The sequence below is a fragment of the Oreochromis niloticus genome, linkage group LG11 (genome assembly GCF_001858045.2).
Source record: "Oreochromis niloticus isolate F11D_XX linkage group LG11, O_niloticus_UMD_NMBU, whole genome shotgun sequence".
Taxonomy (NCBI): Eukaryota; Metazoa; Chordata; class Actinopteri; order Cichliformes; family Cichlidae; genus Oreochromis; species Oreochromis niloticus.
The window spans coordinates 30,666,603-30,683,186 of NC_031976.2; the positions used below are offsets into that span (position 1 = coordinate 30,666,603).

The window sequence follows — 16,584 nt, forward strand, 5'->3', positions numbered from 1 at the left end:
TGGCAGGTGCACTGAAGCATAGTGAATGTTGTGATTCTGTGTTTCACCTCACTCCAGGCTGAACACATCTGAACTTTGCCTCTGCTGCTTTGGCAAAATATGAAATCTAAGGGAAAAGAAAAGCCTTATCCCTTAGCTTGCCATGTGAACCTTTGCTACATCTTTGTTACATGTGATGCTGACATCAGGTCGATGTTTTTTCTATAAAACTAAAACTAATCACTACCTTTGAAGAAAAATATACAATTTAGACCTTCTCCTGGAAACAAATCGTTTTGTTCCTGCATTATGATTTGTCCAGAGAAACATGGCTGGTGTTTGCTTTGCTTTTTTGAAACTCAGCAGCCATCACTTTCCATCCTATTCTCAATTCTCTGTGTCTAACATGTTTGTTAAATCATTATTATTACACATTCAGCCTAAATAAGTGCTGCAGCAGAAATCCTGACAAAAATCTACAAGGAATATTGTTATTCCTAGTACGAATAAGAATAATAAAAAAGACTACAATAAGGACTGTGAAGGAGAAATATCCCTTTATAGTGTGTGAACTTTTGTCTGGTGTCCTGGGTTACCTGAGGCATATGGCAGGAAGCAGCTGGGGTTGAACTCCAGCTTCTTCATGAAGTGGATCTGCCCATTGTCACGGAGACAGTAGATGTTCCTCTCACCCAGGATGAAGATGTGGGAAGAAGCATGGGAGAAAGAGGGCACACAGAGATCCAGGGCCTGCTCTCCCAGGACAAATACCCAGTCAGGCTATGGGAACACACAAAGACACAGAACAATGTCATTTATTACACAGAGAAAAATAAAAATTGTATGTCTGATTGTCAGCCTGACATGTGTGTTGTCTGAACACGCTTGATAAAATGTTGTGCAGTGCCTTTTTATTAGATACTTAATTTCCATTTACCATAGAAATGGGTATCAGCAAAACTTTAAGCTCTGCAAATAAAGATTTTAATGTTCAAATTCAAGGCAATAGTGGCGACCTTTGGTGCTGGTGGAGAAAAAAATCGAATAGCAAGAACAGTACATTCATAAGTGCTCTGACATTTGGATTCTATTATTCACATTTGACTGAAAATGAGGGGATCCCCAAGAACTAGCGAGATTCAGATATCACTCAACCCACAGTCTTTAAACACTAATCACAACACAGATAAACAAGCAATCATGTCAAAGAAAAAATACAAAATAAAATATGTGTGTGTTAGTGCTCACCGTCAGCCTCTTGCCTCCAGTCTTAAGGGGTAAGTTGGGATCCTGTCGACTTTCTGCTTCTGTAGCCACAGCGAGAGTCTCATACCTGACAGTAAGAAAGACACAGACAGCTACTTTTTCTGTGTACGTCGTCTCACTTTATTATTTTTTTTTAAACACACAGTAGGAGAAATTTGACTTGTGAAAAAACTGACAGTGTTGCTCTAGGACACTTTCCATTGTCCATAAAGTACTTCCATTAGATATTCCCCAGCTATTCTGAAAAGCCAAACTAAACAGTTTCTCAACCATTAGTGCAAAACCACAACAACAGCACACAATTCATCTTCAGAATAAACAAACCCTGCAAGCATTTTATAGTCACCTTCTCTTTTACAGCTTCTCTGTGGTCAGTCAACACATCACAGACCTGCCGTTCCCTCGAACCGTGATCTATCAGTTTTAATCAGTGAGCCACAGGCCACTGGCTAAGGATAAAGTGGTCAGACTGATCGGTGGTCAGTTGATTTTGGCATCTGCATGTTAGGCTTTTTCCAGTAAGAAGTTGGCAGTCAAAGCAGCTTAGCGGGAATCTATCCTTCTTCCCAAACACCTGGATGAACAGAGCTCCAAACCTGACTGACCCCAATTGCACACCACAGACCAAACACTAAATAACTGCTCATTTATCCACCAACCTTCTCACTCTGTTTTGCATGTTTCGACACAAAGCTGTTGTTAATCAAAGCAAGCAACCCTGAAATTGACCTTTATTGGAAGGAGCACAATCCAACATGGCTGCTACTTTAACGGTACTAGTAATACTTCATCTCAGCGTCGTTTTTTTATTGAGTCCTCAAATATTTGTGCAAAGCAACAGCACTTTCAGTACACCATATTCATTATGTATATTAGCCACACATGGAGCTGCTACCAGGTTAAAATTGTAATGCTAATAATTTAAATAACTGATTTTTATTAGTATGTTTTTATGCCCATGAAGCTCATTGAATCTGATTTTGGGATATATAAATAAAATTTTATTTACTTACTTTAATTTACAAATTGCATTGACTATAGTCTCATTTGTACTTTGTGTATCTTCTAATTAACTGACCTTATCACGCTAGCATTTAAACAGCAGACAGGGAAAAAATGTCCAGCTAAACACTAACATATAATGTAAGCATGCTGAAGTTACATTCTCACAGAGTTTTGACTTCGGGGCATACTTAGTTTTGTTATGCTTTCAGTGTCTAAGCTTCATTCTCAAAAATGCGCTTAGGGTTAGTATGTAATGTAACCTAGTATGAAACTGCGGCAAAGCTTTAGTATATACACCGTAGGCCTTTTGGTCACTTGAATTACGAATTTCTATTTGTAATTTCTAACCCAGACAAGAATTTAAATAAAAAATAAATCAAATTTCAAGCTCTGTAACTTCGCATGCAGCTCAGTATGGCTTCCATAAAAAGACTGTGACTGCCTTCTTTTTGTTGAATTTTACTTATTTCATGTATTACTCACTGCAGAGAACAGTCACATCTCTCCCTATTCCACTCCTCTAACAACATTTTCGTTTTATACCTGGATAAACCTGATTACCACATGTGACTCAAAGAGTGATGCTAATTCCTCGTAACATTTTGTATAAAATAGTAAATGAAGTGTTCTAACCTTTGATTTTTGCAATACAATGCAAGATTTATAGTTTTGAACTCATCCGTACAGTAGCGCTACCCGCTTAGCCCTCTGTGAGAAACGGCGAGCAGACTAATGAGCTTTATGGATGACTGCCAGTAAAGAAACCTTTTCATCACGCCATGACCATTTCCTGGGAAAGAAAATGGACTAAAAAATATATTAAACATGTCAGGGGTTTTAAGCTTTTAAGGCAACACTCAATGGATCGACAGACCAGCTCCTGCATGAGTGAAGGGATTAAATTCAGCCTAATAATACTAAAACAACACTATAAAATAAGTATATTCTTTCACTCTGTTTTGATATTTCATAATTATTCCATCCTTCACTTAGATGTTTTACTAATCATGGGATAAGAGGTCAAATGAATGAATTAAAACTGGACATGCATGCGCACGTGTGTGTGTGGGTGTGTGTGTATAATATGAAAGAGGGCCAAAAAAGAAGAAAAACAAAATCACAGACAGCCTTGTGTTTGAGAAAGAACCAAAGAAATCTGGTTATTCACCTGCATGAGCAGCATGTAAGGAGGGAGACAAATATCACTGACACTGATATACACATACACCTTTTTTCTATTTGTCATTGAAATACTGTTTCCAGTGAACATGGTGTGCGGGTTGGACTTTGTGTGTACAGGAGTGTGTGTTTAGGCAGTATCAGTCATCGTGCAGAGTTTAGGACACTGAGGTTGAGGAAACAAACATCCCATTTATATGAAAGAGGATCTCTCAGAAAAGAGCACACACACACACACTCACCTTCAACATACAGATCAAATAAGCAAATACATACACGCAAACTACACAAATACACACTAAGCATGTACGCTTTCTGAGTGTAACGGATAAACACAAACTAAAATCTGAAAGCTGAAGCCAACACACACACATACACTGTAACCAAATCAAGCTCTCATTCATCAGGGCAGGAGAAGGTCCAGCAAGCTAAATAAACTGAGCCAAGCAGAACTGTTTGACCAGTCATATGATATTAAATGTATAACAGTCAGCAAGGCTTTGACCCCGTCATCTGATATGGTGTGTGTCTATATATATATATTTCCATCACTCTGACCAAATGCAGAGATTAGAACATTTCTAAAGCATCTAAATCAAAATTGGGATAAAAAAAGCATTTTACCCATACATAATGACTGCATAAATAAACAGATAAACATTTTTTATCCATTTATTTATTCAATTTTGCTAATTGGTAGGGTCTTACGTCAATGCCAGTGATCTTGATCACAAAGTATTTTAGTCGAAAAGCGATTTGTTAATGCTCTCCCTGAACCGCATCATTAATGCATCCACTGTTTTAGTGCTAATACATTTCCTGCTGCTGTTGTGTGATATGAAAACCATTTATCGTGCATCTGCAACAGGAACCGCTCTATGCTCATCACCAAATCCAAAGTCCACATGGAAAGAGATGCTTATGTAAGAGCAGATGCTTGGGTGTGTGTTTTTATGTGCTTTATGTGGCAAATGTATGTGTTCAAATGTTTATCCAAACTGTGAGGCACCTTCTAACAGTTCCTAAAGTCCCATACAAATAAAGCATTATTTCTATTAAAGTCATCACTGATGTTGCTCTAAATTTTAATGTATAAAATCTTTTTTTTTTCAATGCTATATTAATTTAATTAATTTTCAAGCAGAGTGATCTTTGTTATGAAAACATTTAGTGACACACACACACAGACACACAAACACAGTGATAACTTAGGCTTCCTGGATGCGCAGCAAGCTTGAATATGAGGACAGGAAGAGCAAAGTATGAATCATAAATCGTATGTGTTGGTGACTTGTATCCCAAGGAGCAAAACACTTTTACTTCTAGCATTTTTTTTAACCTATATTTTTTAGTAGGTATCCTAATCAACTGATCATTTATGTAATACTTCATATCTTTAGCTAATGATGCTCATCTGTACTGACTGAACAGCTCTGACTGCATGCTTATTGTGACACATGAAAGTCTTGTTCTGGCATTTAAAACTCGAAAGTCTCCAGTAAATGTGAAGATCTATTTATAGCAGAGACATTACGTTGGTCAGAGGTGTTTAATGCACAGTGTAAAGGAAATAAGCTTGTTGCATTCGTAATGCTGTGCTGTCACTTATGGAAAGCTTGTATACGTCTGCTGAGCTCTGTCTGATTTACTGCAGTCTGTACACTGCAGGGCTGGGTTTGTGTGTGTGTCCAGCGAGAACGGTGACGTCAGGGTTTCCACTGTGATATCTAGTCTGGAGAGTGTCTTGATACTGGTGGGGGGCACCCAGATAACAAACAGCTGGAAGAGAAGACTGCACGCATGCACAGCGTACACCCACACAGTCTGTAAGACTTCTAAATGGTATGCAGTCAGAGTGAAGTGTACATGTGCTTACATTAAAATGAGGTACTTTCCGATCAAACCATGTGTGCGCAAGTGCGCCTGTGTGTGTGTTTCGCTCCATCCAGACAAGATCTGCACTGGGAGCAGATGGTTTTCGGATGGTGGGGATTTAGTCAGCACTGCTCGTTAACCATCAGCAGCTGATACTGAAGACTGTGAATCAGATAACCTTAAGAAAGTTTATACTGTTCTAGCCTAAACATTACTTGTAAACAGATGTGAATTCCTTTTTAATAGCAACTTCTTTTTTATTTCCATCTTAGAATAAAACTTCAGTATTTTCTAGCATCTAATATATAGGCCTATATCAAGGATCTTGCTGTTAGAAATCAGTCTCATACATTCCAGCATACAACATTACTACTCTCATAGTGCATACATACAAAGTCTATGCAATGAAGAAAATGGACTCGAAGCTGTGTTGCAAAAATCCCTCAGCTGGGATTCTCCCATAGACTATGGACTCCTCTGATGCCACCAACAATCAGAAATGAAAGACAAGACTACTGATGCCATTTGAGAGGATCTGGAGATGTATGTTGTAGAAATTATTACGTGATGGACTTCACTGAAAGCTGTGAAAGTATGATACTGTAACTTTATCCCAGCTATCTTGCTTGCAAATATTTGTGGGATTACAACACAACAGTCTTCAGGCAAGTAAAACAAGATGAAAAAAGTTATTAAATAAATGAATTATACAAAAACCTACTTGTAGCTCTCCAGCTCTCGTGCAGAGGATACAGTGAGGAAGCTGTCTGTTCTGGGGTTGTAGGTCAGTGGGCCAGGCAGCAGAAAACCAGGGAGGAACCTGCCAAAAGAGTAGCTGTCCTGCTCGAAGAACATCAGCATCCCGTCCATAGACTGGATACAGAGGGAATGATGACCTGATGGAGAAAGTGGGGGGCAGCAAAGTAGATTTATTCACAAGCAAAAATGTTTTGAACTGATGATAACAAACAAAAACACAAAAAAACCCCAATGTAATTAAATACAATGTTATACTGTGAACTCAGGTATGTTTTGCTGGGTATTTTCCAGTTTGGCTTTCAGAGCGAGGTTAATTCCATATAGCAATTAGCAACGTCGATGGTGTAAAAACAAGCGGAGCTTCAACTTTTAAGCGTCTCCTAAGCTTTCCACCATGTTTCTCTGACACAATTTGAACGAACAACCTAGTCTAACATCATGAATGTCACTGAAGAGTAACCATCTCAAAGTCTACACCGTTATCTACATTTGTACAACTCATCATGTCCAGTCACTCTCTGGGACTTTTAGCTCCACCTTTCGAAAAACTTTGGCCTTTAGACAAGGTCAGATTTCACAGCAAACAAACTAATTTGTGTAAAGAATACAGGCTGCTTTTTTGGCTGCTTCATCTACATCCCTCAATAAAAAAAACAAACAAACAAACAAAAAAATTTTAATAACACAAGCACCAAAGATCCTGGAGGACTTTTGTGGCTTTTGTTTAATTTCAGCCATGATGTTGTGTTGTGCTGTGAGGTGCGTTACTCCCTCTGCCTGAATCTGATATCTCCATTAACACCTCTGTGTATATACACTCATATACACAGACACCTGGCTGTAAGTATAAATGTGTTCAAGACTATGTGTTTATTAGGAAAGGCCTGGTGTAGGACATACTAAGCCCCGACACACAAAATACACAGCAGCACACACTGCCATAAAGCAGTGGGGCTGTGTGACCAGAGAACTATAATTAGGCCTCAATGCGCTATTAAAACTCACACTGCCATCAACTAGAGGTCAGGGAGACAGCCACCTACAGTGCACACACACACACATACGTACACACTTAACATCTATCACCAAGGATTTAGACAGAAAAGCCACGCACTCCTACACACCTATTCTGTGTCAACAAGTATGTGTGTGTGAGAGTGTGTGTGTGCCTGAGTGATGAGCGGCGATTCAGGGTGGCCATTAACACACTGAAGGACAAGGTCTCATACACCGCAAACACACCCTGTGAATAAAAGTGTGTTAAACACAATATTTGATGGTGAGCCAACAGCAAATGTTGAAGCAGAATGTGCATGTCTTCATATGGGTGGATTTACATCCAGCCACAAGTGTGTATTCTTGTGTGTGGAGTTTAAAAAAAAATAGTTGAAAAACAAATGTAGTCTTCTGAGGACCGAGTGCATTGTGTTTAGTTCAAAAGTGTAAGTCATGAACGTCTGCTGTCCAAATGTCCTTAATGTGGAAAATTTGTGGAAATGCACAAGCTCCAGCCAATTATAGTGTTGACAGTGTCTCTTAAACACTAGTGTTCTGTATTTTCTTAAAACAGACCCAGACTGTGATTGTTTTCATTTATATTATGTTCAATATAATTAAATTAAAGCTAAAACAACCTTAAATTCAGCTGGCCGAGGTTGCCATAAAGAGCAATTTGTCCTAAATGTCAGCATACGTCATTTATGTTTAAAATTTTTTAATTTAATAAATGGTGTGCTGTCATGAAAGGGTGGATTCATTGTCTGTTTTCCACTTTTTTCTCTACTTGCATTTGCCTTGTTGCTGTGTATTATTTTCCTCATTCACACAGGCCTAGAGACCTGTTGGTGACTACCCAGAAACCGTTGGGAAAAAAATGCAGATATCTGAACAGTTGTGAGTCATTGCTGGAGGTTGTTGGCTATTGCATGGAACTGATTGCTCAATTCTCTTTCATACAGGCCCAGAAATCTATTAGTGACCCGGTGATAAATGCAGTCACTAGTTAAAACTGTGTACTCCACAACTGGTTCATGCAGTTTTATGATCAATTAAGGAGCTTGGGTAGATAGCAGGTTGTGGTGGTTGCCAGTAGTTTCCAAGAAAGGCACCAACTTGTCTGCAGACAGTTGCAGACTACTCACCAGGTGGTAGTGAAATTGTGAAACGTACGATGCAAATTATGGGGAAACAAAACAATTTGCTAGTGACTAAAGGAATCAAAAGGAGGTTTTTGACACCCTCTTTGAGACCGATTTCACCTGGTGATAGCTAGCAACCTCGATCAACCACACACCAACCATTTTGCCTCTGGGTTACCAACTGGTCTCTAGGCCTGTGTGATGAAAGCTTCTGTTAGAATCAATAGTAATGTTAACAAATGCTGTACTGTCCAAAATGGTAGTTTTTTTCGTCAGTGACTCAAGGAAATTCACCATTTCTCCGACAACAATAACAGATACTATCGGATGTTCAAGATATTACCTGGATATTATCATGAGAGACTAGAACAAAAAAATAAACTACTAAAATATTTTCACAACCTACTGCATTATTGAAATCCATCAATCATAAGCAACAAATCAGATTTGGGCATAGGCTACTGCATTATAAAAGGGGGGATCAAAGTCTTTTTGGTTTCTTAAGTCATTGTTCTACTCGAAGCAGACCAAGACTCTGTGAACAGGCTGAGGTAAAGACCTGTCTCAGACAAACACTTCACCGATTTGTCAGATTTCTGGATGTCATTTCCGACCCTCAAAGGCAGCTCAAGGGTCAAAAGAACAGACACTCAGCACAGCCTGACATGACTCTGTATCATCAATAATAAGAAATACATAGTGAAAGCGTGAGCCAAGCTGTTTCATAACAGCAACTGTCCAAATGTAATTTCACACGCCCACGGCCAGGTATAGCGTGTCAAAGAGCCCAGTATGAGAGCCACTGCTCAGACACAGTGGAGGAAACAGGCCTGTATTAGTGTCATTAATAAGACTTGTTGAACAAGCACACAGAGCAGCCAACAAAGCACAGAGGCTGGCCGCACACTGCTGTGGGCTGCACCTCGCCTCTGTGTAAATATGAGGGAGAAAATGTGAGAGTGTGAGAGAAAGAGGGACAGTCTGTAGGTACATGTGAATGCGCTGGTTTGAGGACCAGAACATGTGTGTGCATGCATCTGTGTGTGATTATATGTGCATGTATATATATATGTATATGTAAGACCAGTCTATACTTCGACTGTAAGTGTGTGGCCTGAAAGTGACCCAAACCAAATGGCAGCCCAGCTATTAGAGTAGTATTAATACAGAGCTGCTATTACAGTGCCTACAGCACTGCTAAATGGGTGCTATTATAGACCAACACATGCAAACCCACACACACGCATACACACACACTCACGTGTAACAGCAGACACGACTTGCAAAAACACTCCCACACGCACACACACTAGTTTCCATATCCAAACCAAGCAGCAACCTCCACGGGTGACAAATGAACCCACATGGATGTGCCAAAACTACAGTACCTCTAGTGGCCACTTGGGGCTGGCTACAAAAGTGAGTGAGTACCCGTAAACTCCAATGCTAATATGACCAACTTTACAGCCTTAAAAAGCATTCGTACATACTGGTAATAAAATGTTTTAGGCCTCTACATAAGTTTACTTCCTTCACAACAGCTATAAAGTGGATGAACCTCATTATAACTCCTCCATCTAGAAATTGGATTTAAGGGGCATGGCCACTTTGACTGACAGGTCTGTCCCCAGGCAGGCAGCCAAAAGCAACTGGTTTGTGCTAGTCCTCCTCAACTCTGCTAAATGTACTTAATGAGCTGGATCTCTCAACTGCATTTGTGCTGTTGGTGGCTTGTTGGCCATTTTAAGAGAATGATCTCATAATTAAAATGGATTGCTGTGTGGTACAGAATCACCAGGAAGTCTGTGTATATGTTTTGATACATTTTTAATATTGCAGTAGTCTGTTACTTAGCACAAATTTACCAAGTGTAAGGGTAGGGCGTTTATTCCTTACAGTGTATGCATGCAGCTTACTATCCAAGCTTTCTATTGTTAGTTGGTAACATGCCACAAAATTAACTCTCATCAAAACATGATTAGTCGTGGCTCCAGAATACTAATATGGCAACAGCACTTCCACAGCACAAGCAAATGTTAAAGTTTCAAAATACAACCACAAAAAAGGATGACATCATAGTGACCAAAGAGTCTTATCACACAGCATCTGTGGAAGAAATACATGTTGAAGAAGCTACATTTTCAGGAGTCTGCTCTTGCCTCAGAGCTGTGACCATCACTTTCTATGCAGTAAAAGTACACAGAAAATACAGTGTGTGTGTGTGTGTGTGTGTGCAAGATAATCATTACGAAAGTGTGTATGTTTGTGTTTTATCCAATCAACCGTGAGATCGGCTCATTTTCTTGTAAACTATGTGAAATGGTGAGGAAAGAGCAAACGGCGAACATCTTTCCCCAATCAAACACACACAGATCAAAAACTCATCTGCCCTTTAAAAGGAAAAGAGAAATAAAAATAGCCTCTTTTGTGTGTATGTAGTCAAACAGAACACAAATATCTTCAGTTATAAATGAAGCATTGATCGTTATTGGTATAATTTAGACTACAAAACTAAACAGCTGCAACAGTAAACAAAGAACACAGAAATAATGGAGAATAGTGCAAAATAAGTGGGGAGCACTTCTGTTGCACATCATCCTTTCCCCTCTCCTCTGTTTCTACTATATCCCATCTAAAATGCAAAAAAAAAAAATCCCTCCATACCAATCATAATCAAAAACAAGGTTTAAAAAAAAAAAAAGGCAGGCAGCAAACTGAGAATATAGATGCAGAGTTGCAACATCAAAACAGATTCAGATTTCCCCAAATGTTATTTATTTTGGGGGATTTTTCTCTAATCATTTTTTAGGATATTGCCACATATGTATAGGCTTAAACTCATAAACCTTTAAAAGCATTAAAAATGATCTAAAAATGTAAAAACTAATATTTTTGAAAGAATAAGCATTACTATTATCTGCAAAATAAAGCATGTGTAACATGCACACCATTCTGATGAAGCTGTTCTTGAGCAAGGCACTAAATCACTACTAGTTCCATAGTTCCTTTTCTGTAGCTGAACTCAGACCTCCTTACTTGGGAAAGGTGGGAAAGGGGAATTCCCATATAAGAAGTAAAACAGGACCTCATTCATTCAGTATCAAGGTGCAATAGAAGAGCAGTTCTAGGGCCTGTACTGCCATCTAGTGGTGTACACTATAGGAAAAGACTAGAGATGTAAAGTGAATACTAGTCTGCTTGTATGGTTTTCTGTTTACCAAATTTCTGGTCAAGGGGTGTTTAAGGGATAAGACTTGGTTTAGGGGTTAACCAGAGGTTTAGGTTAGGAAACAGGTTTGGGTTAAAACATTTACTTGTGGTTATAAAGTTCAAGGTCAAATGGTCGGGAATGCATGTCTATTTAGTCACAAGTAAGGATCACTAAAACATTTAGGTACATAGATGTCAAACTTGGACATGGCACAAAGACTTAGTTTTATTTACACCACACTAGTTCACAACAGTCAGCTATCTCATGCCATTTTATATTGCAAGAACCCCAGAGATCACAAGTTCCCCTATGAGCAAGCACTTGGCGACAGTAGAAAGGATGGGTGAAAGAACACAAGTTTACGTGAGAGCTCAGCTGACATCTGAAACACATCCTGCACAGTGTGGGGAAACCAGAAAAACACGTGGACACACAGTCAAAGTTATTGGTTTGTGGTATGTCCTACACACGTGCACTCAGTACAGGCCAAGGTATTGGTTTTGGTTTTAATTAGCCCACACTGTTCTTTCTATCAATCAAATACACAGTCAGATGTGCACTTGCACACAGACAGACAGGGTCTCTAAACATGAAGTGAATGACGGATTCATCATGCCAGGCCACAGAGTCTGGCAAGCTCTCTGTTCACACACACACCTTGACAATACAGGCTTTATTTGGAAATGTCATTTTCTCTCCTTTAAAGGGGGTTCCCTGTGTTTCTGTGAGAGTGTGTGTGTTTCAGTGTGTGTGTGTGTTTTTCTTGGATGCTTACTCCATTAGGGCTTTCCCCTACTTGGTTTTTCCAAAAGCCCAATAGACTAAAGAGAGCGCAGCTACATGACCTCTCTCTTTCTCTCCCTTTTCCTCCTTCACTCTTCTTACAGACTTTTATAGTTTTATGTCTTTGTCCAGTGCTGCCAATTGCCTCTTATGCCAAGACACACGCACAGATGTTCACTAACGCACACCGCTTGCACTTCAATATATTTCCGAGGTCCCTCACTGATGTTGATGATAATCAACACAACTAAATGCCTATACTCAGCCTTTTGACTCTCCTTTATTAAATACTCAAAAGAAAAACCCACACACAAAAGCTGACACACAGAACTTGTAAAGCAGTAAAAGTACCCTTTATAGCCAGCCACTATTCCTGGTGGACATAAAGTTTTCTTTGGTATAAATGACTTACATGTGTGTGCAAGGCTTATGGCACTGCTGTCAGAAAGCTGTTACTAAGAGAAGTTATTATGCACCAAAATTCTTGTGTGATTCCAGGACAGCTTTACATCTCTCTTGTTTAAAACAATATTATGAAAAAAGTGAATTTAGTGTACCCGTGACTCCTCCAAAGGTGCCATAAGTCATGTTGCAGGCTGTTCTTTGCAGGTTATGCTCATAAACCAACTTGAGCTGGTACTGGTCACCATGCTCCACGTTCCCTGCAGTGCCTGTATAAGGTTAAAAAAAACAAAAAAAGAACCCCAACTTCAATTAAGAGAAGATATAATGACACCTTTAAAAGTGAAAACTGAACCCAAAACGGGTGGCTGTGGATTAGCAGGTGGTTTGGGATTTGAAGATCAGTGGTTCATGTTCTTCAGTCTGCATGGTGAAGGTCAAGATACTGGACCTCAAATTAGCCATAAGGCATCCATAAGTGTGTGAGTGTGACAGATGTAGGGAACTTAAAGGGCAGAGAATCTGTGTATGAATGTGGTTTGTAATGTAAGTGCTTTGAGTGCTCCGTAGTGTAGAAAAGCATGTTATAAATATCAGTCCATTTACGAAACATACATAATGAAAACCCTGTTTATGTACATTTTACCTGAAACAGAGTAGACTGACAGCTTTCTGGGGTGGAGAACAGCCAAATGAAGAAGCTCTGAACACCTGAAAAGACAGCAAAGGAAGTACTAAAGCAGTTCAATAATACGATAACCTACAAAATTAAAACACTTCGATCAGAATCAGAATACTTTGTGTGAAATTATGTGTTACAGTTACTCCAAGAGACTGAACCAAATTTAAAAGACACAAAATATAAGAAATCGCTCTAATAGATACAAATATCTCAATTATATCCTGAATATTAAAGGAGATTAAATATATATGATTGACATTTTACTCTAAACTGTAAGACTTTGTGATTTGCACTGTAAAGCATGTCCAAAGGGGTGTACTGTGCATTAGATGGAGGAGTTGCACAGGAGAAGAATTATTTCCTGTGTTGTTCAGTGGTGTAATCTCCTTTACAGCTTAACAGGACTCTGTGTTCATTATTTTGGATGGATACCTTTAAAAATCCACAAGTATTTAACAAGACCACCTAGTTAGAAGCCAAATAACAGCTAAAATCACTACACTAGAATAACACTAGAACTGCAGCCCTGCAGCTGGTAAAGATATAGTTTCTTTCTCAGACACCAGCAGGGCAGATGCTTCCTGCCACTGTGGTTGAATCCATGTTCTTAGCTCAAGGGTGGCATCTACTCTTATTCTCTCTCATCCGTCTAAAATAATTACTGCAACAGCTGGTGCTTTTTTTTAACATTGGTTATGGTTTAGGTGTAGATGATGTTCCAGTGATGCTGATCCTAGATTTTTCACTTATTTACCTTGCCACAAAACCACTGAGACGGAATGTGTCCGCTTTCTGGACTGAGAACAAATGCGTCTTACTAAGTTTCAACCACTGCAGTTATGTTTGCTGAGAGAACAACAACAAGGAACTAGAAAACTGAAAACCACAAGCTTTCGCTCTTTCTTAGAAAACCAAGAAAACAAAACCTTTCACCATCTGCCCACCTCGGTCTGCCCCGACAATATTTACAACGTGCTTTGCTATCAAGGCCAGCGTCCAAAATGTCCCACCAGTCTCTGAAGAATGCTGTGCCGAAAAACCGCAGGTAACTAAACACAACGTCTTCCAAACAGACTGATTTAGTTGGATTCTGCTCCCAGTGTGATGATGTGGGAAGCCTTCGAGACAGACCACAGCTTTTCCCAGAAACCTTCCATTCGAGGACGTTCCTGTGCAGCCGCAGCAAGGCAATGTGTGGTATTAATGTTGAGATTAATGTTAAAGAAAGGCAGCATCCATTTCACACTGACAGATTCAAGTCCTTGATTATTTTAACAGATAAATGAAGGTTTGAATTTTACTGTGTATTTACTACAGTAAAAAAAATTGTCCAAAATACTACACATATTATATGCATCTCTAGTTTCTTTCATTGTTCAGGACTAAATTGTCACACTGGTGACATTACTGCATGAGCTGTACAGCAGCTGATTTATGGGAACTACAAAACTCCCTCAAGAGTCTGTTTTTAATGTTTTGTGCACTTAGGGCAACACCACATTTTACTATATTTACACAGTGCATGTTCTTCTTTTATGTCTTATCCAAAGAATCTCCACAATCACTTGAGTCAGAAAACATTATTTGACTTTGCTTTCTGTCTCACCTGCCTTTTCCACATTGCCTTGTGATGTGCCATCCCCAGGTACAGCACTTTTGGACATGCTGGGATAAAACTAAGATTTGCAAACCATGCCAAATGTTACCAGTACCTTTCAATGACAATGACTGTATCCCCAGTGTTTTGATTTTTCTTTTTCTTTTTTTTGGGGGGGGGTGGCGTGCAGCCACATCAAGTACAAATTGGTCCACACTCCACACTGCAATCAGTCATTGTCTGGAGCCCTTGAATATGGAATTTAAAAAAACTTACACTAACCATCAATATTTGAACACTTAAGAACATTTCACAAAGAACACATCTAGCAAAAACAAAAAGTAGTGTCTACAAATTCTAATTACAAGCAGTTAAAGGTCCCTCACTTTCTCTTCATTTGTCGATTTTCTTATCTCACTTGATTAACCCTGATGGAATAAAAAGGCATGGAGCCTGAGTAGGAGTGAATTGGTTAAGTCATTTATTTGAAGTTTTTTAAATGTAGCTGTAAAATATGAGTGCAGTGTTGAATCAAGCAAGCGTGTCTTTTAGTCATACCTTCAACTTTTCAATTACACTATAATAGAAAATCTGAGATATTAATTCCTTCAAAATATTTATAGTCCTGCTTTAATTTCCTTTTTTTCCAGCTCTGAATAATTACCACAATAATGCTATATCTATAATCAACACTACCCTATCCCACATAATTGCTTTTATCCTCCTTCCCACATTTACATAGTTTTGAAACCTGATCAACATCTCTTCAAAACAAGTGATTTTTCCTGGACACATCTGCACATTACACTTGACTGACTCGTAGTATCCAGCAATGCACTAACATCGCTGGAAGGGGCCCTGGGTTTTAAAACTATGCTAGCAACTCAGTGGTTAGCCTGACATTATAAGCACAACTATGTTTGGGCCACTGGGTGGCTGATAGATCGTGTAAATCATGAGTCGGGAGAGAAACTTCTGACAATCTTGGTTTGAGGTTAGCATGCTTTGCAGTGGAAAAAGATGTTAATGTGGTTGTAAGTAACAGAAGGGATGCTTTTTTCTATGAATGAAAAAACAGTGCATTAAGCTACAAATGGGTATTTCTGCCTGGCATTTTAAAGTAAGGCTTTATTACAGGCTATACTATGAATGCTTATAATTCACACAAGGTCATGACACAGAGTTCAAGAAAGACCTGTGATTCATTACTCCAGAAAGGCGCACATATGTAACAGATGACACTGAACATTCAATTACAGGGCAGTTCCTCTGTGCATCCTGCTTCAGTTCCTAAAGCTCTATCAACTCCACAGTATTCTCTCCAACTGTGACATCTGACCTGTTCAGTCACCAAAGACACTGCAAATATAAGACTGGTTACTTTTCAAAAAGACCCGTCTTGCTTTGCCTAAATCTGCAGTGATTGTTGGAATGGTGGACACTAACATCGAACACACATATTTGCAAGAATGATCTAAAAGCTCAGCTTTCAGATTGATTTAAATGCTTCATCTCGAATGAAGCATGTCAGCTCAGTATGATGTCAGTGAGAGTAGATGTATTTAAAGTGAACATGAAACACTACATGTCATTTCTATTTTGTACCATCAAGCAATGCTCTATGAATGTATGCTCTCTGTAGCTGGCTTTAGGACATACATGTTTAAAGTTAAAGCTTTTAGAGCACGTGTTTAGAGCAAGCCCCACC

At 39.1% G+C, this 16,584-nt stretch overlaps 1 protein-coding gene across 4 annotated transcripts in view; it reads right to left on the reverse strand.

The window, feature by feature from the left end:
* Nucleotides 1–16,584, reverse strand: part of bbs9 (Bardet-Biedl syndrome 9) — a 168,768-nt gene that overhangs the window by 148,854 nt on the left and 3,330 nt on the right. For all 4 annotated transcript variants that reach the window (XR_003222283.1, XM_003450309.4, XM_019364688.2 and 1 more), the window contains exons 4-8: nucleotides 13,244–13,308; nucleotides 12,753–12,866; nucleotides 6,026–6,200; nucleotides 1,228–1,312; nucleotides 576–759 (exon numbers count right to left, since the gene is read on the reverse strand). Coding sequence is in view for 3 of the 4 variants with exons in the window: in XM_003450309.4 (XP_003450357.1) it covers nucleotides 576–759; nucleotides 1,228–1,312; nucleotides 6,026–6,200; nucleotides 12,753–12,866; nucleotides 13,244–13,308 (623 nt within the window). In the remaining variant the exon portion in view is untranslated. The remainder of the gene's footprint in view (nucleotides 1–575; nucleotides 760–1,227; nucleotides 1,313–6,025; nucleotides 6,201–12,752; nucleotides 12,867–13,243; nucleotides 13,309–16,584) is intronic.